Here is a 27,381-nt window from a genome sequence, read left to right on the forward strand (position 1 = left end):
GCAGCGCACAAAAAGAGGATATCACCCATGCGTTTGCGCGCCACCCGCCTTCACTAAATGCAACGTCAATGTAACTTCTTGTAGGCCGCGTGGTGGTGGTGGTGAAAACGTTTTATCAACAGTGAGGGTGAAGCTCGTGGGCTCTACTAAACTAGGTGTCATCCTTACTCCGAGGCGTCATTGGTCGAAGCCGCTGCTCGAGCCCCGCTGGACCAGAGCTCGTCGTTCCTTTAGTCCGGAGCTGCCGAGCAGGGTCGCCTCCCAGTCCTCTCGAGTAGGGTGGGAAATAGGGGATAGCTTGGGATTCTCTTGGCAAGCCGAGACCATGTGATATATATCTGTTAAATCATCACAGTGCTGGCATTGCCCATGGATATTTGGATCAAAATTTTTAACTATAGCTGGGCAGAGCAACGTATTAACATGGAGGCGCAGTATAAGGACGCGTTATTCTGTTTTGGATAGGCCTTTCGCCGGAGGGGCATACACCCGGTGCTGCTCGCAGAACTTTTCTCGGCTTGCATTGAAACGTAGTAGAGGGGTAGGACATTCAGGCTGTTTAGGGCAACAAGGAGATTCCCGGGGAATGAGAGCGCGGGCCACTGCCCCATAAACACTGGAAACGCGAGTAGTTTCAAAGCTCGAAAAACAACTCGGATTTCGAGATATACGTTGGAGGCCGACACTAAGGTCTAAGACCCACCGCTATCGCGGAGTAGGTCTCCAACGGCGACAGTTCGTTATGCATATAATCAAGAAGAGCAATGTTGCCCACAAGCGTGGCGAACGCCTGATGCAAAGAAGACTGCAAACTCGTACGACCTTCCGAATAACAGTCCGATTTCCAGTGAAGCTGTTTCTTTCAAACAGTTGCAAACAGAACTTCAGCTGCCTGTAATTCAATTGCGCAAATTAAAACGTTCCCCGTTTATTACTGGCCCTTGTGAAACCTCGCCGGTATATAACCCTGTCGAGCAATTGCTAAGCAATTTTTAAAAAGGCCGTAAATTGGCCATGCAAATTATGTTTCGCAAACACATCGGGCATAACGTCCCCCGCCGATTTTTCGCAAAATTATATAACGGTGGCGTTCATACAGTTCTTTCATGGCAGCGTGATATATCCCGTCTTGTTCGCAAAACAAACTCGTAACGCGAGAACCGCTTGTATACGTCATTTCAACACATTCTGCGGGCACCGCAATTTTTTATCTCTTGATCGACACACGCTTCCAAACTTGACTGCATATTCCCCCCAATAATCCCGGAATTTCATCGAAGCATACAGCTCATGAATGACCAAGTTTTTCTTTAGAAATATACAAAGACTGGCGTACAATGTTTTTGAGTGCCTCTACATGCATTACCACCTTCATTGTAAAGTATATATATATATATATATATATATATATATATATATATATATATATATATATATATATATATACTTCATTTACCTATTTCATGTATCTTCTCCTCCATGGCCATTTACATTAGACAATAATTGTAACACTTTGCTAAGAGTGAACACAATGTACTGACGCTATTTCTTCCTTTGTCGTTACATGTGCTTGTCAGTAACTTCACAGACTTGTTCGATATCGTAACTGTGTGCAGAAAAATTTACATATTTTTTTCTTTGGGGTAGAGGATCCATTCATTACTGATCTCTTGTCTGACCATTCCGGTACGTTTTTACGCTGTCAGACAGAAAGGATATAAATTGTCGTGTTAATTACTTCGAAGTTCTTGTCAAGTTATGTATCCAACCATTTGTGCCCATTAAAACTGTGAAAAGCAAGGCTAACGTTCCTTAGATCTATAGCGACATCTTCAATTTATCTTATCGTGTTCGTGGGCTTAGGTGCTCTGAACGAACCAATGGTCCCAAAGCACTAGACTAATTTCAGAAGGCAAAACATGAAGTTAATTTTAATTTGGAAACGTCCAAACATATATTTTTTCGCCTTTAACTGCCTGATCTGTTAAAAATTTACTCTCGTAAATTTTAGTCCTCTATTTTTCCTCACGATGCTTCGCCCACTTCGTTCAAGATTGCTAATGACGTCAAAAGTGATCCGCCGGCAATATCAGATGCTTTGAAGAAGTACTTTCAGTCCACCTTTGTACCCAATAACAATTTCACTCCTTCTTTCACAGATATAATTTGTTGTGAAGCAATCAGTGACATTAACATAAACAATGAAGGCATTCTTAATTTTACATTAACCTTGGGTACAAAGAAATGCGTCGATCCGGACGGGATACACAATGCAATCTTGGTTCGCTATTCCTTGTAGTCATCAAGATATTTGAAAGTCATATTCAACAAATATTTATCATCTGCCACCGTTCCTTCCTCATGGATGGTAGCTAAAGTACGTCCTCTTTATAAATCTGATGATAAACAGCTTTTGTCGAACTACAGACTGATTTCAATAACAAACAGTCATGCAAAATCTTAGAACATATTATTTATAAACACATAGTGCTTTCTCTGGAATCACATAATCTGTTATCTAACATACAGCATAGGTTTAAGCGCGGTTTTAGCACGACATGACAGTTAGTTGAGTTTGCGCATGACATTTTCCTTAACCTTGATGCTGGCAACCAGGTTGACATTATTTTTATAGATTTCTCAAAAGCACTCGACACAGTATTACATTCTGACCTTCTTGCTAAACTTAATGCTGTACTAAATTTTCCTCAAATTTTTAGCCGCATTCCAAGATTTCTTTCCCTTCGCTCCTAATTCGTCGTTTACAGCTTGGCCGAATCAACTGCTATTGATCTGGGGTGCTCCAAGCCTCCAGTTCTCAGCCACGGCTTTTTTTATCTGCATAAATGTTTTGCATGTTGGCATCTCTCCAATTTGTAAACTTCGTGCTTATATATATTTTTTCATAGTTTCTAATTTTTAAAAATCTCTTTGGCAAAATTGAGGACACAAATCAATATTCCACTTCCAACAGTCTGTAGAGTTTAACTTTCTCTCTCAAATGCAACAAATTTCGTTAACATCGGTCCAGGGGTTATCTCATAAAAACGTTTTTGCGTTTTAAATGCATTTGAATAGGCCGCGTCGGAGTTGGGCCCGAGCTAAAGCTTCCACTTCATGAAACAGAAACTACAAACACAGACACGGTAGCACGCACTCGCTTACTCACTGATGTCTCTCGTTCAATACCTCCCTGTATTCCTCGCCAGCCCACTGACTGGCGCGCTCGCCACTTTATCACCGCAGCCCCCCGAATTCGCGTTCAGCATATTTAGACACCCTATGTTTGAAAACATTCCAGATTCCATTTGCTGCCGACGCGTTTGAAATCAAATTACCACTTTGCATCAGCCAGCTATCGCGAGAACCAGCCGCAAGCTCTATAATCAGCCAGCAGCGCAGACGGATTCGCAATGGTCGGGGTCGTATGACTTTCAAGAGCGACCTCCCAGTAGCCCGACGAGTGATATTCAAGCGGCTACTACTGTCACCGACGACGCTCAGGAAGACCGCGCGCTTTGCAATCGAGATATCTGAGCGCCGAACGAGATTTGTGAAGTGTGACCTGCTCAAGTGAGGTTACCGGACGTGCGTCTGGTTAACCTCCCTGGCTTTCGTCTCTTCCATTTCTCTCTCTTTACGCACTCTGAAGCCTGCAGCACAACCTTCCTCCTCTCCATATCAGCGAATCCTTGTTCTGAAGTTCAGCTACCCTCCGTCTCATTGGCCCTAAGCTCAGCACAGCAGCGCCACTGCAGCGAAGGCTATTCGGTACTTAAGGCCTCCAAAGAACGAGCGGAGGCTCAGAGCTCCGCTTGGAATGGGCGTGAGCTAGTGAACTGCCACCATGAGAGTGCTATGGTTATTTCTGCTGGCTGCCGCCGCTTCCGGTGAGTTATGTGGCTAGAATTCCGCGTGGAGCCAAGGAAACGTCTTAAGGAACACCACATAGAAATCGAACAAGTTTCACCATGTGTGTACGATGTGTTACGATGTCACTGCGTAAACTGCATGCGAAATTCGTCTGCAGTCACGTAGGGCTTTGCGTGCCATCTAAATTAAATTCATCAAAGGCAGTTGTATGTTGCTCGAGTAAAATCAGAGCTCTACAACAGCCACCGTAACTGCAGCTAGCGCTGCTCGTAGGAAAATTGTTCTAGAAAAACTATTTCCTTGAGCTGTGGTAATCGGAGGCGGTGAAACTTGTTCGATTTCTATGCTTATTTCAATGCTAAAACTGGTGACGCTATGATACTTCCAATTAATGTACATACGATGTAACCCTCTGAAGATGTAACGGTTACGTTATGTAGTTGCATGTGACGACTTTGCTTGTGTCGAAGCCATACGCGAGAAAGACAAGAAGCTCAAAGGACCTTGCAAAAGCACAAGCCGAATTCCTACGAAGCTGTGTCTATGGAGCAGTTGAACTAAGATTTGCGGTTGTCCGTAATGAAATTCCATATTTTAGAAGCGTTCCTCTTATATGACATCCGTTTGAAAGCTTGTCAGCATACAAGGCTTTCGAGAATTTTTAAAGAAATTTTTACGAAGGCAGTCATTCATCCACACATATCTTACGTTGCTAGAATATTGGTCATAGGGTTCTTCCTCTCCGTGTTTTAGCTAATTTTGATCTCGGTTGCTTTGAACGTTTACAGGGGATAAATTAGTTGTTGTTTATAAGACACTCTAATAACTCTTCGGGCCGCCTTGCATACGTAATTTACTGCAAAGGCCCCACACTTTGAAGTCTGCATAGACATATTATTCATAACGTCCCCCTTATTTGCATCAAATATACACAAGGTGCCTTGTTTACTTTAACGAACACTTCGGCGAAAGAAACTGCAAATATCATATGACGCATGCGAATACAAAAAAAAAGAAATGCAGGACGCAGCAATTATTTTCACTGCCTCGAATTAGGTCATGGACATGAAATTTCATGTCACACGCTGCACCTTCCATGATCACCCTTGCCGCTAAATTTAAACTAGGTGTGGCCTACAGTTAGTTCGGGGGAATTAGGAAGCATTGCAGACAGCATCCGCAATACACTTTCTAACACTCTATTAAATAAAGTGCTTACGAAGACGGTATTTAAATCCGCGCGCATTACACTTCCCACAAAGATTGTTCCTATTGTTCCCCCCATTCTCGCTAAACTTGATTTCGGTAGCATTTGCAGTTCTGTCAGGGCACCTGGCTATATTCTGTGCCGCTTACAAGACGTACCCATAATGCTCCAGATTGCTTCTACAAGTGATTTATCACCAAGAGCCGAATTAAACCTCCCACTTGAAACTCTATCTTTACATCACCCCTTGCTTGGCCGTTTCTGTAAATAAGAATAAACAAGGCACCTTATTTAGTTCACCGAAAACAGCAGGCGAACTTTCTATTATGCATGGAAAAATAGAAAAGCGAGAATTTATAATTGTTTGTAACGCTCCTAAGTAAGCCAGAAGCATTAGAATTTCGCCACGCATCGCACTTAGCTTACACGCCCCCCACCCTCCTACAGTTTATGTAACGCGTTGGTCTCTCCCGACATTGGGGAACATAGCTCTTAACGCAGCGTGACGCTTTCGAACTGTTCCTTAAAGTATTATTTTTGTGAAAGCTCTATTAGATTAAGAAGCATTTTACGTTACACACTATCTTGCCATATCGTTCGTCATACGATCAGTAAATTTGACTTCAGTGGTTATTGTAGTTATGCCGGAGCAGCGGTATAAATGTTGCGCCACTGATAACACTCCAGAGCACTTGCATACGTAACTTATTGCACAAAAAGCGCATTTAACCAACCCACTCGAAGTTTTCTCTACACTTTACCCGTAACTTGTCTCTCCTTTTTACCCAATATTAAAAAAAAAACTGCTTTGTCTAGTTCCCAGACGACACCCGATAAACTGACCACAAAGCTCGTGTCACACATGGAGATAAAAAAAAAGAACGATTCAATAATTATATGCAACGTGTCTGTGTTTCTGCAACGCTTAACCAGGAACATTAAGCATTTGTGGCATCTCGCTGGCATCATGGCCGCCTTGTCCACCAAATATGCACTTTGTAGATTGTAGAGTTATCGCTGTAAATTGGGAAACGTAGCTAAAAACGGCAACGTAACACTTTTCAGCACTAGCTAAAAATTTTTTTACCATTAATTTATTTGCTTCAAATGCCTGTAACTTTGCGCAGATATTTGCGGTAGCGCTACCCCCAAGTTCGATGAATTTCATCGTGCTGGACCTCGAACTTACACCACGGGAGCTGGCTAAATGTGACGCCACTCGTAAAACACACTCATAACGCTCCAAAGCACTCGTATACGTAATTAGTTGCAAAGGCCGCAAATACCTATGACCCCATGACCTTACACATTAAACGTAACTTGCATCGATTTGTATAGGCGCGGTAACGAGAATGATCGATTTCGAAGGCGTGCCTGTGGAGCGTGTCTGTAGACCCGCGCTACAGTGTGCCTGTAGTGTGGGACTCCAGGTTAATTGAACCAAACTCATCCAAACTCGCCCACGAACCAACTCGTCCAAATCAAAGTTTTACTGAAACGTTATTTTGACCGCCTGGTTTTTTTAACGTACACCAAATGCACAGTACACGGGCGTTCCTTCATTTCGCCTCCATCGGAACACGGCCGCCGGGACGGGGATTCGACCCCGCGATCTCTTGCTCAGCAGCACCACGCCGTAACCGCTAAGCCAGCACGGCAGGTAACGGTGTTACCTAAGGACTAGAATACATTGGAAGACTCTGCAGAGGGAATAACATCACTTGGTTTATAAGGGCGAAAAGATTCAAGAGAGAGAGAAGATGATGCATAGAAAGGCAGGGAGGTTAACCAGAGTCATTTTAGTAACCAGGGCTGTCACCTTGACTTCTTTTCAAGGAAGTTGTTTCTCAAGTGGCCACCTCTCCGATCAGAGAATCTACTTTCTGAGTAAACGATGACCTATCCGATCGAAAATCTGCAGCGGCATGAAAAGTACCTGTGTTAGGTGCGAAGGATTCAAGAGCAACAACCCGGGATTCTGTCTTGAAACCGAGAACTGACAGTCTCACGAGGAGGAAAGAAGTCAAGAGTAATTTTTTTCCTGGTCTGAAAGTACTTTATAGAAAATTTCGGCAACTGTGTGCTTATCATCGTTATTTACTTGAGTTTCGTCAGGGGTAGAATTAGCAGCTAATCAGGTAGCTAGTCTGGATCTTCGTGCGTTATTCTTGGGGCCATAATTAAATTCAATGTCCCCGCTTAAGACACTGCGTGAAGAATAGGCAACCCGCCGTGGGTGCTCAGTGGCTATGGTGTTAGGCTGCTGAGCACGAGGCCGCGGGATCGAATCCCGGCCACGGCGGCAGCATTTCGATGGGGGCGAAATGCGAAAACACCCGTGTGCTTAGATTTAGGTGCACGTTAAAGAACCCCAGGTGGTCGAAATTTCCGGAGTCCTCCACTACGGTGTGCCTCATAATTAGAAAGTGGTTTTGGCCCGTAAAACTCCATAATTAAAAAAAGAAGAATAGGCAATGGTTGAATACCATACAGGTGCTGTTTTTTCCGGCACCAACTCACCGCGGAGACTAGAGAAAAGCTATTACACGTCTTGTATAATGCATAAAGATGAGTTAAGGTGACTACTCAGTGATTATTTCCCATCCACCTAATCAAGCAGATCACTTCAAACTTTCGGTATGTGTCACTGAAAGATAAGCGCCCATTTAGTATGAAATTTTTGCCATTTTTGTCATCTCGGGGATGCGGGGAAACATTTGAAGCGTTTGTTTAACGCATCCAAAATGGCCAAAAGCGGGGATTTAGCCATTGTCATTTAAACCCTAACTGGTACACACACTTCAAAGCTTTCCTGCATGTTACCCCGAAACTTGCCCACATTTTTACAAAATAAAAGCTTCATGGGTAACACAGTATGTTTCACAAGGCCGAGTGAACTTACATATAAAGGTTTCGAACGCTTCTAGACGCATTACCCACTACGCTGCGTATTTATTTTGACACCTTTATTCATTGAACGAAGTGAAGCAACGCCACTGCTTCTCATTCGGGCAGGCGACGATTACCATCGCTCTTTAAATATGGGGACGCCGTTAGCCTGGCGGTGTCGGTATAGGCGCGGACAACTTTCTGCGGCAATGAAAGGCAAGGTACAGGGGTGGAAACTTGTGCGCATGTGTTACTGCGCCAAGCAGTCCAGAGTTTTGAGGGCGCTTTAGGTTTCCTGGATCAGATGCTGAATCAGCGTAGCTCACACGTGCGGCAGTGTCGCATTTGGCTAAACGCGCAATATCAAAGTAAAACAAACAGGAGAAATTTAACGCGCAGTTGTGTATGTTGCCTTATTTTGCAGTGGTAAACAAGATGCTTATGTTTTCTCCTTCCCAGCTCAATTGAAGGGTAAATGACAATGCGGGAAATTTTTCAGGAGTGCTCTCGTGCGCGCTTTGTCTCCATAATTTTCTCTCACTTGCAACATAATGCTGACCGCTACCATAGAACTGCAAGTGATACGTTTTGAGCGTACTGAGAAATACGAAATATTACTCTTGCTGTTTAACTAGTCTGCACCCCATGCAAAACCACGATTGATTGAACCTCCGAGTGGAGAAGTTGGAAAAGGTCCTATGTGGTCGCAGTTGATTATAAGACTACAGTTCGTTACGTATAAACGAACGCCACTATACGCGAGTGCTTCCTTTCCAAACACTTCTATGTTAACGTCATACTGTGTGAGCGACCCCTCCCCCCCCCCTCAAGTTCTCGCCCGCTATTTGTACTTGGTGAGACGCTGACACCAAATCGGGCTAAATAAGTGCTGAAGTTAGGCACATGTAATGCCCCTAAGTGACTAGAAAGTGATAGCATTACCAGAATAGGTCCACTCACGCCATTGAATGGCACTGCCTCCAGGCTTGGCTCACGTAACAAACTACCCTTGTGGCTACCCTTAACGTGCACTGATGTCACAATTGGTCCACCAAGTAACAACCTAGAGTAGACAGTCTACGGGATTGGCCCAGCTCAGATTATTTCACCTCCGGTATCGAAGCAGTTCAATAATTCACTGTCTGCATGAAAGGCCCAGTTCACCATGGCACGAAATCCTGCTACGCGAAACTTCAAGGAGTTGGACAAAGAAAGCGGAAGGAAAGCTTCGCGCTGCGCAAACCAGAACAACATTTTGAAGCATAGTGACAGCCTAAGTATTCACGGTTCTTTTTGGCTCCGCAAAAGAGCTGTGCTAGACATTGCTCGTGTTTATTTATGACAGTTGCTGAAAGTGAGGCACTTTCCACAATATTATTCAGGAATCGGTTTCATCGAACTTACATGTCCGATGGCTATTGCTGCAGCTTATGTTCCATAAGGTTCCATATCGTGTAAAATGAAATGCACATAGTTAAAGCAATAGAATTTTCGAACTCAAGTGCGGGGCGCGACCGCAGGCATAACTTGGTGGCAGATCTGCCTAGTTGCGTTGGAATGTGCCAATATTTACTTAAGTGAACGCCTTTAGGAGGTTTGTTTGTAATCTGTTCTTTGTCATTGCGCACACTCCTTGCCCATAGATAGGAAGAGTTAAACACTCACACATTTCTTTCTTTGGTCACCAGCTTTCGAGGTCGGCAAGGAGTATGTGTACGAGTACAAGGGAACGATGCACGTTCTAAACCCTGAGCACCGACATCAATTGGCTGGCCTTGGATTCCGGAGCAAAGTCATTATGCAGCCGAAGCCAGATCACACGCACTTCAAGGTAATCTCAAGGAAGCTACTGATCGACTAATGTAATAATTAGCAGAAGATTACCAGACGTATACGTCTGACACAAGACCTCACAGCAGGTGGCAGTGACAAAAGTGCAGTTCCTCTGAATTCCCTAAAATTTGTGCTGAATTACTCTTTTCAGTGCCATGAATTGGAGATTTTTTTTGTTTTAGTTGTTACACAATTACAGTGCGACTACTACTTTTTCTTGCAACAACATGGATAATTTTTCTGCCTCCATGTCTTCGAAGCAAAACCTTACAGAAGCTAGGTCAACTGCACGGTGCTACACTGCTTAGCGGCTATTGGGTATATCATGGGCAATGAACTTCATAGTGGCCTCGTCAGCTATAGCTATATTTGCTCTTGTTATCAAGCCACTATTCTTCCTTTTCATATGGCAACAGTTCAAAGTTCTTGTTCTTACTTTTAGTTAAAAAATTAAAAACTAAGGAATCCGCCTAATTCGAGACGCAAGCGCACAAATAGTCACTGGGAAAGAAAGCTTAACAGGCTTTTAACTTTGAGAGGTTAATACAACATCAGAGTTCTTATTCTCCCTGTGTCATAATGGATGAAGTTCCTTTTTAGATATCACTGAAGCATTACGCAAATCAGAGGCCGTTATCGTCATTCTTCCAGATCGTGAACTTCGAAACGGACACGTTCAACTCGGAGGAGATCAACCTCAATCATCACGAGTTCCACTACGGCTCGAACGATCACCTCATCGGCGCTCTTGAACAACCTTTTGCCGGCAAGTTCGACCACGGAAAGGTACAGTGTTCTTTTCTTTTTTTTGACAAGACTGTAATCATGGAAACACCGACTTGGTTAGTGCCCTTTAAGAGTGCTACATACACATAATTAGAAAAGCAAAAGAATAAGAATGCTAAACAACAACGAACGCAACCATGCAAGTCATTGCACATGAACGCGGATGCCTAATGTTTTGAGCACATAAATGCCCGCACAAGTACTTCAAGACAATGAAATGTTTTCTTGCAAGACCATGAACAACGTAATGTCTACACGTAGTTCCACGTTAAGAAAAAAGAGAACTAGGTGACGCCTTCCCTGGCCACGGAGAACACATTTGTACAAAAAATAATAAAGCTTTATATGGCTTAAAACTTAATTACGATATTACTAATTATTATATAATTGAATCAGTCGTTGCCACAACTATTAGGCGGCTTCTAATTCCTTCATTGACGAAGCAAAATAAACTTGATTTCAGTTGACTTCACTGGTTTACTGAACTAGGCACCAGCGAAAAGTCACTCCAACGTATGAAAAACGCATTTATAGGCTACGCGTCAAGTTTATCGTGCCGAAATAAGCAGTTTGAGGTATAAAAAAAACTGAGCATAGCATATATGATATGCCGGGCATTACAGGTTTACAAAGACATGGTGTGAGTATTACAATTCTTGTTTATTAAGCAACGCATACACCCGAGCAGATACTGTGCAAATTTCATGGCGCGAGGAGCCAGGACTTCAACTTCGGATAGACTTTCGCATCGCCAGTCTGCCAATCAACTCAATATTGCTCCTCCCCGACGCCTAACAGGAGGGCTTAGGTCGGGGGCTAATATATAACTACGTGAGATCGGAGAAATCGTTTTTCTCGGCAAAGACTGCACTATATTTGATGTGGTTTGTTGCATTGAATTTACAATTTAGTAACTATATGAAGCAGATTTTTTATTTAGATCATCAAGTTTTGTGCAAATATTCTTGGAAAAAAGCGAAGCTGTAGAGAGTTGCGTTCAGTCACGTGCATTTTATTACCTGAAAGGTCCCCTGTAGGGGCACTACGCAAGGGGTGGGTTTTTATAGAAGAGCGAGAACATCTTGGTAAATAATCATTCAGCAAAATGGTCTGTTACAAGTTCTACAAACGAAGATGGACAAGCGGTAGTAGCAATATTGGGGGGAAGACCTTTCCAGTCTGTAGCGGTTCGGAAGAAAAAGGCGACAGTGAAGGTGTTTGTTCGAGCTACCTGAAGTGGATTGCTGGTGCGATGAGATATGCGTGCTGTTGCTCTGATCTAAGGTGCTTGATTAAAGAACGCTCGTGGCCCAGGGAAAGACTGGAAATGTGACGTCGACATGAAAGCACTGATAAGCCGGATTCTGGTTTCAGAGATCAAGCGCTGACGTCATATGAGCATGAGAAATGAATGAATCTAACAGCACGATTTTGAACTGATTCTAATGCGTCGGTGAGACATGCTTGATGCCGGTTCCGGATGCCTGACGCGTATTCAAATTTTGGCCTAACAAGTTACTTATGAGCTAGCATTTACCTGTGGTGAGGCGTTACCTAGATTCCGTTTTAGAAAACCTAAGATTTTGTTAGCTGCGGAGATAATGCTAGTGACATGTGCGTGCCAAGAAGAATTGTGAAATAGGGTTACACCTAGCTGCTTATATGATTGTACTGGTTCTCGTGACCTGTTATTAATTGTGCATGGGGAGAAGAAAGGGTTACGACAGCGGGAGAGGTACACGCACTTACGTTTCTTGGTGTTAAGGGTCTTCAGTGAATTGCTGCACCATTCTAAGACACTATTAGGATCATTCTGGAGAGCAGTTTAGTAAGTGGAGTTATTGATAGTGCCGTAGATAATGCAGTCGTTTCCAAACATGCGTATATTACAGGAGACACGTTTAGCTGAACCATTATTGTATATTTAAAATAACAGCGGAGCCAAGACAGATCCTTGGGACATGCCAAAGGTTACTGGGAGGAGGCTTGATAGGTGCTTGTTGACTAAAGCCATTTGCGTGCGATCAAACAAAAATTCCTTTATCCAGATTAGAACGTTGAGGTCGAAGTTCAGCAGTTGAAATTTTAGCAGCAAACGTCAGTGCAACACTTTATCAAATGCTTTTGCAAAATCTAGAACGATTGCATTGGATTGCAAGGTTAGTATGCAAGTCATGAACGAAAAGAGCTCATTCGCTTTCGCAAGAGAAACCTTCGCGAAAACCATGTTGCGAAGGGTGAGTCTATGTCTAAGAAGTCAATTATTTGAGAGTAAACGGCATGTTCCACAATTTTACACCACTGGCTTGTTAGTGAGATGGCTTGATAATTTAATGGAGAATTCCTGTTACCTGTTTTGTAGACTGGAACGACCTTTCCCACATTTGAATCATCTGGCATGCTTACTGAACAAAGTGACTGTGAGAACAATAAGGACAAGTATGATGCAGCAACGTGTCATGTATCATGTGTTTAGTTAATTTCATCAATGCCAAATGAACCTGATAGCTTAGACTTCTGTATTATGGATGACATTCCATTAGCATAAAATGTGATGTATGGCATGCCACCTTCCATATGGTACAAGGGTAAAGAAACATTTGTTTTGATTTCTTTCGTGAATACTATTGCAAATGCGGAGTTAAAAGAGTCAGCGCTTTCAGTATCGGTAATCGCCTTGTGTGAGTCGTTGATGATCATAATATTGCGAACTTGATGAGGGAAGTACAAAGCTTTCCATTCTGCATCTTCGAAATAAATAATGATGTCACAATTCTATAAACAGCACCAATAGATACATTTAAAGCAGATAAACCTGGTGTTGATTTCAAGTCTCTCTGAAACATACCAGCAATCTGTGAGTACTCCTATACAAAATCCTAGTAAGTATTAAAACATTTTTACTACAGCTATATAATACTTGTCCGCTTTGGATGCTCAACACATGCAGTTTACATAAGTGCGACATTTATTTTTGGTGTAGTTACGAATTTGTAAACTTCGTACTTCAAGTATCTTTTTAAAAATTTACCACCCTTAGGAAATTTTTGTAAAAAGTTCACTCCTTAGTGAAAATTCTGCTTCAGAGTGTCTAGGATGTAACTTTCTCTCTAGAATGAAACACATTTTATTCAGATCAGTCATCCAGCATCTGCCTCATCAAAAAAAAAATTTGGGTTTTACATGTATCTGAATAGGGAAATCGCAGTTGGCCCCATGCTAGACCTTCATCTTAAGGCAGTGAGCCACAACTTTACCAGCGCCTATGAACTGACAACCAGAGCCAGCACCTAGCAATTGTTCGCGTTAACCCCCGTCAATGTATACAACTTTCTGCAGATCGAGGAGATCGAGATTGGCAAGAGCGAACCCGTGTGGGTGAGAAACGTGAAGAAGGGCGTGTTGTCCCTCTTCCAACTGGACATCGTCAAGGGACGTCACGGACACAAAGCTGACAAAGAGTACCACGTCAAAGAGGTGGGCTAGCAGCCGAGGCTTTTAAATATGGGAAGGCAGTCTTCCAACATAGTCTGACGTGTGGGACAAAGTATCGAGATATCTGCACTTAATCGTGGCGGCTATCCGCATACAACCGCGATTTACATTATAGATGAGCCCTGAGAGAATTTCTAAACCCTATCATACTACTGGCACTGATAGTAAAGCACCGCGGGAAAATCAAGGTCCAATGCCCGCAAGATTAACATTATACTTTTACTTGGAATAAGGATATACTATGTGCGAGTTGCAATGCATCCATGGTGAAATTTCAGCTCCAAAGATAAATATGGACGAAAGGAAGACTAGGGTACACAAACGCGCTAGTGTCTTACTTTGGCCTTCGTTCATTTCTGTCCTGACACTTCATCATGTACTCACATTATGAGCGTAGAATCACGCTGCTTCATACGCCAACACATTTACTAATCTAGCAGGTAACGGCAGGTATACCTGTGCTTCCGCGGCCACCTATATAGCCACGTATAGGCCATATAGGCTATATAGGCCACCTATAGGTCACCTTTGTCGGCCACGTATAGGTCACCTTTGTCGGCCACCTATAGGCCACCTTTGCAGGCCACCTATAGGTGGCCGATAAAGCGCAAAGCTATGTCGCTTGAGACGAAGCTACAAATTTGGCAAAACTCATGAGCTTGCGCAGTCGATGATATCGATATTCTGAAAACCGCGAGCGCCACGATCGTGAAGCTGAAAACCAACAACAACATGATTTACAAGAGTACAATACCGATTTAGCGGCGTAAATTCACCTTGACTTGCCCTCCCAAGTGTTGACTTACTGTTGTGTTTCTAATTAAATATGGCTTCACGCAGACCAAGTCCTTCTGCAAATTATCTTACTGTTGACGTGTAATGCCTATATTCTTCGTGCAATGTTCCTACAGGATGGTCTGCACGGCCCTTGCGAGACGATGTACGTCGTGCACGAAGAAGAGCACGACTACATTGAGGTGACCAAGGTTAAGAACCTGGAGAAGTGCGACCATCCCAATTTTGCCATCATAGGCCGGGAGGTTGCTCAAAAGTGCGTCAAGTGCGACGCAGAGGAAACGGTGAGTAACACGTCAGCTGCGCCTGGATGCTGAGTTCGTGTTGAACGTACGCGTTAGAAAGAAGATACACCCGAGGGACGCGGAAGCCCGTGCACATTGGAAAATAAAACGTACCCTATATAAACGAATGATAAACTGTTTTAGGCCGGGAAATCGCTCTTGAGGATTAACGTCTAGGGTTTTAGATGCCAAAATACCGCGATCTGCGTGTTAGGCACACCATAGTGGGGCACTCCGGAACAATTTCGACCCCTTAGGTTTTTTATTTGACAACGTGAGCGTTGTTGCATTTCGCCCCGATCGAAATGCGGCCGCCGTGACCTGGATCGAACCAATTACCTCGAGCTCAGCAGTGCGATGCAGAAAAAACTCGGCAACCATGACGATAGGCACATTATTCTTCGGAAACCCCTTTTACTCATGTGGCCGTAAATAAAAGAATTATAATTAATAAAAGAAGTTCGTTTTGTATGCCTTTTGGACTCGACAAAATTTCAGCGCTGGAACGTCAGCATGACGCGTAACGCATCCTAACTTTTTCGGTTGTTCTGATGCAAGAGAAGTTCTGGAAAACATTCACGCCACATTATGGTTGTGCTTCCCTTTATCAGTAATATCACATCGGTGACGGCTAGATTGGTCACTACGGTAGTGTTTACGTCTCACTCTTTCTCTCTCTCTTTTCAGCACCCGTCCTCCTCCACATCTGAGGTCTATTACGAACTCAAGGGAACGGCGCGGCATTACGTGATCGTCCATGCCTGGGCCGAGTCTGGATACCTGTTCAAGCCTCACGGCGAGGGCAAGAAGATTCACGTGAAACTGAAGTAAGCATAGCGGGAGTGAAACAAGATCTCCTTCGCAGGTGTTTTGCAATCTGAGCAAATGATACATCAAAAGCTGTATGCAAGCGAATTCTTGCACCCGTCGGGAGTAATAGGAGTCCGTTTGCTGGTGGTTCTTAGTGACGATTCATCACCGACGTAGGAAAACATCAACGATGTGAGGAAGACGACGTACGGAACTTCAGCGCCGTGTGTATGAAGACTCTCTGTAGCGATGCCGCTTGCGAGTTATCATCGGCGCTCTTCTCATACAGCCGCTTAGGGGCCAAGGCTACCTAAATATTACAAGGCCTCTGCCCTGCGCTTTATGACATCATGCTGGTACGGCCAAAATTTGCGCTTCCAAGTCCTGCGTGACTTTCTATTTTCCTAGAGCCACTGGCTGTTCGCCTAGACATGCGTCTTTGTGCAGAAACGACAAATACAGAATACACACGTAAACATAAATACGCAAGACAGCGCATTACCTAAACAACTGCGTTACAACTCAACAGCGACTGCGGCTCAACATGTGCGCACAGCCCGAGAGCTACTGCGTCATCGTTATCGATACAAGACCTCGCGAACAGGTAAACTTGTTATCCAGAACTTCAACTTTGAGTAATGTTAACTACCGACTACAACGGCAGAATAAAGATTACACATGTGTATGCGTTTGATAAAACCTCAATTAGTGCTTATTAAAAGCATAGCCCTAAGTACCACACCTTGCCGCCTTTTCGAGATGACGTCTGTATGCGCCTCTGTTCGTGGCTTTGCATTGAATACAATTATTTAGCCAGCCGGCCGCGAAGAGCTGGGGTTAGGCTTTTGTCTCGCGCGTTTCTCGCTTCACCTTACAATGCTCTGACTGGCCACACACGTCTGCAGTCGCACCCTGGACCTCCTGGAGGAGCACGACGCCACCACGGAGACACCGCTCCCCGAGGACGTCGAGAAGGACCACTCTCTGGCCCAGGATATGCACACGACTGGGGACCTGAGGACTCACGATGAGCTCAAACAGGCTATCCCTGCTTTCAAGGAATTCGACGTGCACGCCAACAAGGAGAAAGTGAGCTGGCTTTCTAACTTACAACGCTGTAAATAATTTATTTACACTCTTAAGAATGAGCAAGGGAGTAAATCTGCCCATAACTACCGTCCTTGTACCCTGTTTGGCTGTAAGGGCGTCAGTTATAGATCAATTTACACTCTTATTCACTTTTAAGGCTGCAAATGTTTTTTTACCTGTAAGCCGAACTAGTGCTCGGGTCACTCCTTTATGCCGCAAATTTATTCCTGCAAGAGGTTCAGCTTTGAATAACACAAGGTTCAAATTTAAAGCAAAGCGAAAGTTACCGCAAATTAAAGTATGAATTAAGCGGTCCCTCCAAAATGCAAAGTGTGCTCAACCACAGAGCGACCCCTAAAAACAGCCCTCGACTCATAATCAACTAGTTTGAACGTAATGTTCACCTCTCGGTTAAAAAGAACCTGCTTCAGGTCGACGAGCTGAGTTCCATGTATCGCTTTTGTTCACAGTCAGCTTAGCGACTTCATAGAACGTTGGGGTAGTACTTATAGGACACATCGAGATGGCACTTGTGCGCATGCAAAAACGAGCAATCAGGATTGTTACGTTCGCGAATTGCACTCTCAACTGAGCCCTTTATTCAAATCGGCGAGATTGCTAGCTTTAAATTCTGTATGAATACTGAAAACTCACTTCGCTTAGACATCTTCAGACTACCCAATAGAACCACGAGAGCTGCATCCTACCAGAATTTTAACCTCCCACCATGTCATAACACTTACGGTCAATTACTGATCAAATTTAATGGTGCTCAAACCTGAAATGCACTCACTGTATTGCACTCACTATTAAAACATTCCAGTTTGGCCACGAATTTTTGTGAGTAGTCGCTGCTTCGTTCTCATATTATATAGTCTTTCCTATCGTACACAATCTCGTCAACCGTTGCTGTTTGTGTCTGCTTACCCTTGTACCCTAGTCTGTATTGGACCCGACACTAGCCCTCTGGCTACGGGTCCAAACAATTCGTGTGTATCTCTTTTGGATATTGGATGCGTAATAAAGAAATGAAGAAAGGAAGATGTGCATTTTGCCAGGACAAGGAAATCACCTGCGGATGTGCGTATTCAAGCTTGTTTTTAGATTTGACTATGCTAACCTGATTTCTAGAACATACTCTGTCCGGCGTGTGTCATGCGGTTATGAATCCGTCTTTTGCTTGGGCCTATAGGAGAAATATTAAACTTCCATCTAAGCAGTCTGTTGAGACTTTAAAAGAAAGGCAGTTTGCTTTTCAAGAAAGTCAAGGGCCCCTAACTTAGTTCAGCAACTGGTGAACTTGCAAAGACCTCGTGCACCGAGCTTTCTATTCATATAATGAAACAAGGCATCCAATATTTTTTAACAGCTGGTGAGCTTACGTAGCCTTTGTGCATAACGTGCACAATGCTCTTCGTATTCGTATTATGCAGCGTTTGAAATCACTAGTGATTATGACTTAGTAATTGTCACCTTTGCGCTTAATTGCGACTGCGTCATTTCTGCGCCTCAAACAAATATACGTGTGCCAGACTTTCACGGACTTTGTTCCAACACAAACGTTTCCGAGCGAGTTTTTACCCTTCCTGTCGATAGACGCGCTTCCCTGTCGTTTTAGCATTCCCATTTGCAAGAATTTAGACCTATATTCCTCTTTTACCCTGTGGTATTAAACGAATGAGAGGGATAGCCGTAACCAGCAAAGTGTGTCTACTTATTGTGCTAAAAATTAGCTGCCAAAGAAAGATTTTGATCTCAAAGAAAAAAAAGCGTGCGAAATAAGGAGCTGCCAGCTTGACCACGAATCTAAATCGCTCGAAGGCGTTTATGGTTTGAAGAGTGCTGCTTAAACGATAAATTGTGTCATAGTTCCTGAAAAAGAAAAGTACTCAGAATAACAATTATCCACTTACACAAACCCCTCGATTGGCTGCCCCAATTGCGCAGTTCGCGGAAGGCCTGCACAAGCTGGCAGAACTGGAGTACACAGATGACGACATCAAGGAGATCGACAACAAGCCAAGCGGAAGCCAACTATTCATGGTGCTGTTCAACTCCTTCGCGAGCTTCGACTACGACGAGATCAACGAAGTATACCAGAATCACGTGCTCTCTGCACCGGACGAGCTCAAGGATCGCGTCCGGTGAGTGACCCCTGCCTAATCCGGCTTTTGTTCAACACGCGGAATGCTTATGAAGAACGTTTCAGGGACGACCGTCTAATTAACAAATATAGTGCATGATACACACGATTCGCAAAGAGAGCGAACAAAAACAGAAGGCTCTTTCTTGGATTATTTATCCCACGCGGACACAAACTGCGGCTGAAGGAGATGGTCTCATTTTCTTCTTGGCATGTATTAATTATTATTCTCGTGCAAACATAATGAATAGACATGGTGATGCGAGCCTATTCTGCCTCCGTCGTGCCTCGCAGCCACGTATTCTTGGAAGTCCTCGCTGCCGTCGGCAGGAACCCTCACGTCACCTTTGGACTGAACCTGATCAAGAATAACGAGCTGACCCCGCTGGACGCCCATCGCTTCTACGGGAAACTCCACCTGAACCTGAAGCAAGTCAACTCCGCCTTGATCCACGAAATTGCCGTGAGTGATTTCCCCCACCAAATGGAGTCATACAAAGAGCATTGTATGCAGTTGAACTCCAATTTCTCTATTGATAATAAGTTGTATACTTGCATCTGAATGTCAAGAATGAGTAAACGGAAGCGTAACGTCATCGCCGGTCATCGGTAAAGTCACCGGTGTATTTATGTACCCGATACGTTTTTTTTTACTGCTGAATTATAGCAGCCACATGTTGGTGCCGGAATCTTAGGTTTTCTTTTAACGAATTGGTGTTTATTTGCTTACGGCATCATGTTGCTGCATACGGCGATATGCGTTTGATTTATAGCCACGATTTGTGCGTTTCTATGGGAACAAGGTACAAATCAGCTGATATACTGAAATTTTAGGTAAAGTTGATACCCAACTAGACAAAAAGAACATGTGGTGCCTGTTCACTGTTAACTCTCTTATGCAACTAAACTGGCTCTCCAAAACAGTAATTTCATTAGTTACTAATAAGTACATTTACACTTTACTTGCAACAAACGAATACCGGCTTCCAGGAGTTTCCAAATTTGCGAGCGCCATTACTTGTCTGTGGAGATCTATAATTAGACTCCCGTTGTTCCCTGAACCACTGCGCGCCAAATGCACCAATTGAATCGGCAATACGAAGAGAGGCGTTTAAGGATAAGCTTTATGTTCACATTAAGGCTGTGAAGGTACTACAAAATGCACATGCTTTTGTCTCGTCAGGACTTCCTATGGAGACGCAAGTTCCACTAAAGTATTCTTTGGAATTTTCCTAGCACGGTCTATATTTCATGCGCAACCTCTTGAACATTACGCCGCAAAGCACTGCAAAGCAAAAGAACACGATGTGTTTGTTTCTTGCAGAACTTCGGTGTTCTCAATTCTGTACTGCGATTATTTAACTGAGCCGGCTGATTCTCTTTCTGCCCCGTTTCCACAGAGTTATATTTGCTAGTACTCAGAGCTTGCTTACGTGTTCAGGTCTGTCGGAGTAAGTCGCGCGGAGTGAATACTGGCAGGAACACTTTCAAGTAAGCAAAAGCTGAAACATTAACAACGCATTTGCAAACACCGCCATATTGCAGGACTCGTGCAAATCGGTGGCCGTCAAGATCCACCGAGGAACATGGAGTGCCTGCAAATTCGCTGCCAGCACAGTCGCAAGCGGAAAAGGATGCAAGCACGCACACGATGACCATGACGATGACCATGGAACCTGCAGCCCCGAGATCATCTCACACATCTTCAACGTGAGCGGCTGCATATCTGCACTTTTTATGTCATCATAGGTAGTTAATATTTTATGCTTCAGCTTGCCGTTTAAATGGGTGTCCCAACTTTCACCCATAAGGTAAGCTGCACCGTGTGATTTAACTCACAGATCTTTGTCGTACTATTTCTCAAGTTCACTTCTAGCAAATTATGTTTGATGTGTGTACTCACCCCGAAAGTGTGGTTGGATGGACATCGCTTCCAAGATTGTCGCGTTTTGTGGGTAAGCTTAGGAGCGAGGCTGCTTGCTAGCCAGTTTACCGAAACAGGCCGAGTTTACGTTTAAAGACAATGAACTGCAGAGGATAATGGCACGTATTCGCCAATGCATACTGGCAGGGGCTGGCAATAGGCAATGTGTAATATTGAATAAGAAATAATGACATAATGTTTCGCTAAACCTTTGTTATTTCATTTAAAGGCAAATGCCGCAATAGCACGAATAAAGCCTACTCCTTCTTAATAAAACATGCGTGACTCTATGCGAGATCGGGAAAAAAGCCAATATTTCTCGAGCCAGAGCTCATCACCTATACTTGTGTAGGCGACCAAGATTGTGTTTTCTTGTTTGAATGGCTGCAGTCTAGAGCTGTGCTCATAATCAACTTTTTCGCAACACACACATTTTGTAAATTTTTGGGGTCACTCTGTAACCTAATGGTAGTCCTAAGAATGACACCACGTGGTAGACAACCCTCGCGAAGCTTGCGGGTAATAACACTGGCGTTTTGTGCATAACTATGCCACAACTTTACGTTGCCTGTGCAATGCGGCTCACAGTTACGTGAGCTGCAACGCATTTGATTTGTGTTTTTAGCGTCATGTTCTTCGTATAATAGGTATAAAGGCTTCTGTCAGGCGTTGCTGTACCCCTAGCATCTGTATTTTTCCCGACTAATTAATGCGACAGTTTGTCGTTCTGTACCTTCCTTGGTGTATATAAAAATGCATATCTCATCTGAATCTGAATATAATTATGGATATTTAACCCAATTTTCTACTAGTTTCTGCGAGTTGATTGAGTATTCTGAACTCTCCATCTTCCTAACAACCATCTGGCCCATGCCGCGCAGTACTCCGTGACGCCAGCAGATACGCACAACGAGCCAGATTTCGAGAGCACCGTCTATCTGCGCGTGGCTGGCAACCTGGGCACGCGGAAAGCGATGCACTACCTGGAGCGCTTCATCTGCCCCAAGTGGTATGCGAGCGAGCACAAGAGGATGGCCGCCCTGTGGGCGCTGAAGCAGGCCTCCAAGTACCACCGTGAATTGGTGAGCATTTACTAAACTCCCTGTGTCCGGGAACTGCACGTGCTGAAGGTGCAAGCTCTTCATGTCATAAGCACATCATAGGACAGCTGAGAATCAACGCGGACACGATAGTTTGTTCCTTAAAGACTCATCACTAGCTTGAAAACCTGTCATTTTTAGCAAACATCGTGAAGGCTAAACTTTGCCAAATATGTGTCTACACCACTCCTCTTAGGTGACCGGATATAGTTCTCAGTATTTCCGTATGTTGGAGAACCTTTCGGAAACGAAGTCAGCACGAGCTACCGCATACTGGTCTAACTTCACATACAAAGTCGGCATCACGTTTTGTAGGGTAGATGGCATAGTAAGTTCATTTGTTTCCTGTCGGAAAGCTGGTCGCGAGAGTTATACTCTGAAAACCCAACGACATTCACGTTGATTCGCAAAAATGGGACATTCAGACCTTAAGAGTATGACGATTTGCAGAGTAAGGTTGCTATTATGTTGCAAATGACAAGCAGATTTATCACCTAACCAAAGGAGATATCTTGTGTACCATACCACTCCACCACTTAGTAGCCGCATATACCACCTGATTTGCCCGTTTTATGGATATTGTTATATTGTTATGCCTAATCGGAACCTTACGACTACATTGGTTTATTTTTTTAAGTTGGCAGGTACTTCAAGAAACTTCTTCGTAAATACACCTGCTCCAACACTGTTGTTTTGCTAACAAGGCTGGTCATAAAGAAGCACCACATTTCATATACAATAAGCTGCATTGATTTTATGCTTGATTTGATATGGCAGCAGGTCTGCGAAGTTCAAATTGAAGCCTGAACCTTAACGGCGTTTTTTTGGGCCTAGGCAACGTATACTCGGAGTCTATACGAAATAGGTCGAATTGTTCTGATAATTCCTGACTGTTCAATTCCATGCCTCAATTTACCATACACCGATACCCAGTTTTTCACGTTCTGTTACCCGCGGTTATATAAAATGTGTCTTTTTTTTAGCAAAGACCTTTCCCTTGCTTCTTCGCAGGCTCAATCCATCGCCTTGCCCGTCTTCTACAACACAAGCGAACCAAGCGAGATTCGTATCGCCTCATTCCTGGTCGTCTTGTTCAGCCACCCAGAGCTTTACTTACTGCGTCACATCGCTCGTGAAATGGTCACTGAGCCTAGCGACCAGGTGGTGGCGTTCGTGTCAAGTGCCTTCCGCTCCCTGGCCAAGTCTAAGTACCCCTGCCATCGCGAACTGTGAGTGGCACGGAGAAAACAGTATATTTTTTTCCGTATACAAGCCTTAAGCTTACAAGACCTTCAGAAAACATCAAAACAACGGGACTAATGCTGACAGATAAGCAAAACGAAATTGTTGTCATACCACGCTTGATGATATCGTAGAGGCGAAACAAATATGGAACAAGCTTCCTGCTGTAGTATGTGCCAGGCAACCTACTCATCAATGAGAAGCTTGTAATAGAAAATGAAAAGTACAAAGGAAGAGAGTTAGTTCAGAAATTTGTTGAACATTTTACCTCCCTAGTTGAAAGCATACATGATCGTCATGGTCTAAGCTGCTTTCCTTTCCTATTAGGAATTCCCTACCCATTTCGTTCTCTAGCTAAGTCTTAGTACCTCTGTTATCGAGAACCATGAGTCACTCGGCGAAAAGTAAATAATCCTTGTGTTTAGAATGAATGGAAGTTGAGCAAGTCAGTAGAAACTCATGGTGCGGTGAGGCAGCCATGTAAACACGGATACAAGAAGAAAAAAAAGGAAAACAGTCGATGTTGTTCACGTCGTACTTGTCAATTTGCACGTCTCATTTGCCCTACCATTAAGTCCGTAATGTAGGCTAGCAATAAGCATAAATGCTGACAGCTCATTTATTATCTAATAAGAAACCGTCAAATGGACAACTCGGCGAAAACGCCGGTGTCTCTCGACTGGAAAAGCGAAAAACGGCACCTAAATTCCCTCTAGCTGCGACGCCAAGTGACGAGCGTGCCTCGACGGAGCAGAGGGGACGAAAGGGAACACCTTCTGCTGCGATAGTGCGCCAGGTGTTCCGTGAGGGGAGAGTGCATCGCCGCGACGCCACGTCGCCCTCGCTCTCGCACTCGGAAGCCTGTGTCATCCGCGCTTTCCGTAGCCGCGCAAGCTCTCGTTGCGTTCCAACTGCGCCTCGGTAAGGCGAAATCAAAACGCGCCAAGTGAAGCAGGTTCGTGCACTCTGCTTTATGACGTCATGCTACGTGGACCGAAATTTTCATTGCCAATCAAATTATGACGAAAGCGGTGACGTCAAAGTCACCGGCGCTTACTCGGAAGTATCCCCATTAGGTTCTATGGCAGTTCGGCAAGGCAGCATTGTTGGGCAAGGCAGCATTGTTGGCCAGGTGTCTCAACTCGCTCGCTTGCTCACAAGGCGTTCGTGACTCAAAGGACCACTCAGGGGTGTTCAAGTGGACTATTGTGCTTCCTGAGTCACAACTCATAAGAAGCGCTTAGATGTCCTCAGTCTTTTGTTTCACAATACCCATTAAGGTCCCCAAAGGTGTATTACGAGGGAGATTCAGAAAGTCTTTTGCCAAATTACAGTCAACATATCCAATCAAAGTGGTGGACCTTTATTGGACCGGCCCGGCATTATCAGCCGGTAGCTCCGCAGCACAGCGCTGCTGTCAGTTAAGATACCTAGGTAGGACATTAGGCAGTATAATAGCAAAAGCTTGGTGGCGCAACCAACCCACCGCCCCGTTCCAAAGGGGACGCTCATAACATCCATCCACCCATCCATCCATCCATGGCGTTTGGGCTTCGCACGTCCACGGCGTATGAGCAACGAAGTGTGATTCGTTTTCTACGGAGCTAGGGACGAATGCCCATCAAAATACACAAAGAAATGTAGCCCACCTATTGGGAAAGGTGGCTCACTTTGATAAGCGTGAGGTGGTGGTTTGTGAGTTCGCATAAGGGCTTTGAAGTGCGACGGTGGTTGCACAGTCAGCCGAGCGAATTCCACCACAGGGGCACCTAAAATTTAGTGCTGCGATAGAACGAATGTGTGAACTGGTGTGGGGACTATGTGGGTAAAATAGTGTAAGATACGTAGAATAGTACGAATATTTGTAATTACTTGTGTGCACCCTATTTTAGCTAATAAATAATAGGGACAAACACTTTCTGATTTGCTCTTGTACATAAGAGAGGGGCGGCGCAGCAGAAAAAATAATGTGACTTCTGTGGAATAAAAAAAAAAATTCACGATCAAACCAAATACACAAGTAACACAGATTGACAAGTATATATAAACAATGAGATCTGGAAATGTGCAGGACTGCAACACATAAAACACTTAAAAGTAATTAATGAAAAAAATATCAGGACATGGTGATCCCAAAAATGTGAAGTCCATCGCTAATTGATATACGGCATATTGATTTAAAAAACGCAGACACACTGTGAAAATGCAAGAAAAAGTTACAAAAATGCAGTTACTCGCAAAAGAGGCCATAAGTTTGAAGATAAGAACAAAGCAAGTAATATACGCGCATGCTGCTGAGAGTCAAGTAACATGGCGAGTATGGCTGACACTAACAATAAGCCGAGAACGCCAGCTAACAATTGCTATCTGGAAAGGGAATATCCTGCCAGTACTAATGTATGGGAGTGAATGAATTGAAGGGCCACAACCTTTCGAACAAGTCAAGCACCCCGCATCGAGTTATGATCCCGAAGATGATGCATGTGATTCCCCTCTTGCTTTTCTTCTTCCTCCCTCCCTTTCAAATAACGAGGCCATCGAGCCATCATTATTACGATAAACGGATTCAGATAATCAACGTTAAGAGACAGGAATACAGGAATACACAGTTTGTATTCGTGACAAAGATGGAATAGTCGTTCTAGTTTCCATTACAGACAAGTGTAGTACTTCAGGGCTGCCGAAGCGTAGGTTGTGTGCAGCAAGATTGGCGCGTGACGCAAGGCTGGGGCAGTAGATCTCAGCATCTTCGCCCTGCAGTAGACTTAGAACCAGCCTATGATGAATATAATAACGAATATGAATTAAGCAGTCGCAAAATCTCCACCTGTCGTGCTTAAAATTTTGTCCAGCTTGCAAAACAAAAAAATGTTTCCAGCTGAACACATCCAGATGGGCTTCCCGAAAGAAAACACACGACTCGGAAGGTTCGATACATTTATTATCAACTGAATATTGTACAATTAATACTCATCTTAGACTCGAAAACAACGTATTCAAGATATTTTCAAAAATTAGATATAGTACGAATATTCGAAACCAGTAGCGTATATTGCTGGCCGCACCTGAGAACGCGATTCACTGCGCAAGTTTCAATCTAGTCTGGAGCCTAAATTGGATAGGTTTTCGATGCGAAAGCATCAAACAGCACATTCTGCGAAAAAGCCGGCGTGCGTATAGTTTGTAGCAGCGAAGCGGATGCCAAGCCACGAGCTTGCCTGGACGGAGCGAAGTGGGCGAAATGGAACACTTCTACTGCGCAAGGGCGCCAGGTGTTTCGTGAGAGGAGAGGGCATCGCCTCGACGCCACATCAGCCTGTTTGTGGCGCTCGAAAGCTGGCGCGCAGTCCCCGATCGAGAACCGCAGGTCGCTGCTGCTTGCTAGCTCGAGCAGCACATACTGCTATGGCCTGCTGGTCTTATCGGTCGCTACTGCTTCCTTGGTATATTGTCGCGCAGGACGTCGGTGGAATGCGGCGTTGGCCACAGCAGGCTGCTGCTGCCTGCTGGCTCGGAAAGCAAAACTTGAGGGACCGCTCAGAAGCGTTCAATTGGACAGTAATGCTTTCGCATTCACAATTGATAAGAAGTGCTTAAGTCTCCTCGGATTCGTTTTTTCGTAGGTGTTCTTCGCTATTGAACAAGCGCCTTCACTGATAATATGCCCCTCACAAAGATCGTCCGAAGTTTTCTCCTGCGAACAATTCTAGCCTAACAGCTTTTTATTAATACGAGCCATGGGTCCTATTTTGTGCTGCTTGACACGCTCCTATCAAGGCAAATTTAGCGCTTAGGCTAAGCGCAGCCACAAGACGACAAAGCTATAGGAAAACTCTAACATCTTCGTTGCACGGGGTATAGGTGTCTATGGAGCAAAGAAGACCAAATGCTACAACAATGCTTTACGAGGA

At 44.1% G+C, this 27,381-nt stretch overlaps 1 protein-coding gene and 1 long non-coding RNA gene across 2 annotated transcripts in view; one reads left to right on the forward strand and one right to left on the reverse strand.

The window, feature by feature from the left end:
- LOC135903673 (uncharacterized) overlaps positions 1-27,381 on the reverse strand; it is a 222,405-nt gene that overhangs the window by 137,612 nt on the left and 57,412 nt on the right. The gene's annotated exons all lie outside the window — the stretch shown is intronic.
- The window catches only part of LOC135903666 (vitellogenin-6-like), a 49,020-nt gene continuing 25,434 nt past the window's right edge, over positions 3,796-27,381 (forward strand). The window contains exons 1-12 of the mRNA XM_065433990.1: positions 3,796-3,890; positions 9,658-9,800; positions 10,454-10,588; positions 13,928-14,065; positions 14,995-15,162; positions 15,850-15,989; positions 16,878-17,061; positions 19,009-19,205; positions 19,499-19,667; positions 20,750-20,914; positions 22,010-22,210; positions 23,240-23,457. Coding sequence (XP_065290062.1) covers positions 3,848-3,890; positions 9,658-9,800; positions 10,454-10,588; positions 13,928-14,065; positions 14,995-15,162; positions 15,850-15,989; positions 16,878-17,061; positions 19,009-19,205; positions 19,499-19,667; positions 20,750-20,914; positions 22,010-22,210; positions 23,240-23,457 — 1,901 coding nt within the window. The 5' untranslated portion in view covers positions 3,796-3,847. The remainder of the gene's footprint in view (positions 3,891-9,657; positions 9,801-10,453; positions 10,589-13,927; positions 14,066-14,994; positions 15,163-15,849; positions 15,990-16,877; positions 17,062-19,008; positions 19,206-19,498; positions 19,668-20,749; positions 20,915-22,009; positions 22,211-23,239; positions 23,458-27,381) is intronic.

This window comes from Dermacentor albipictus, chromosome 9 (assembly GCF_038994185.2).
Source record: "Dermacentor albipictus isolate Rhodes 1998 colony chromosome 9, USDA_Dalb.pri_finalv2, whole genome shotgun sequence".
Lineage (NCBI taxonomy): Eukaryota > Metazoa > Arthropoda > Arachnida > Ixodida > Ixodidae > Dermacentor > Dermacentor albipictus.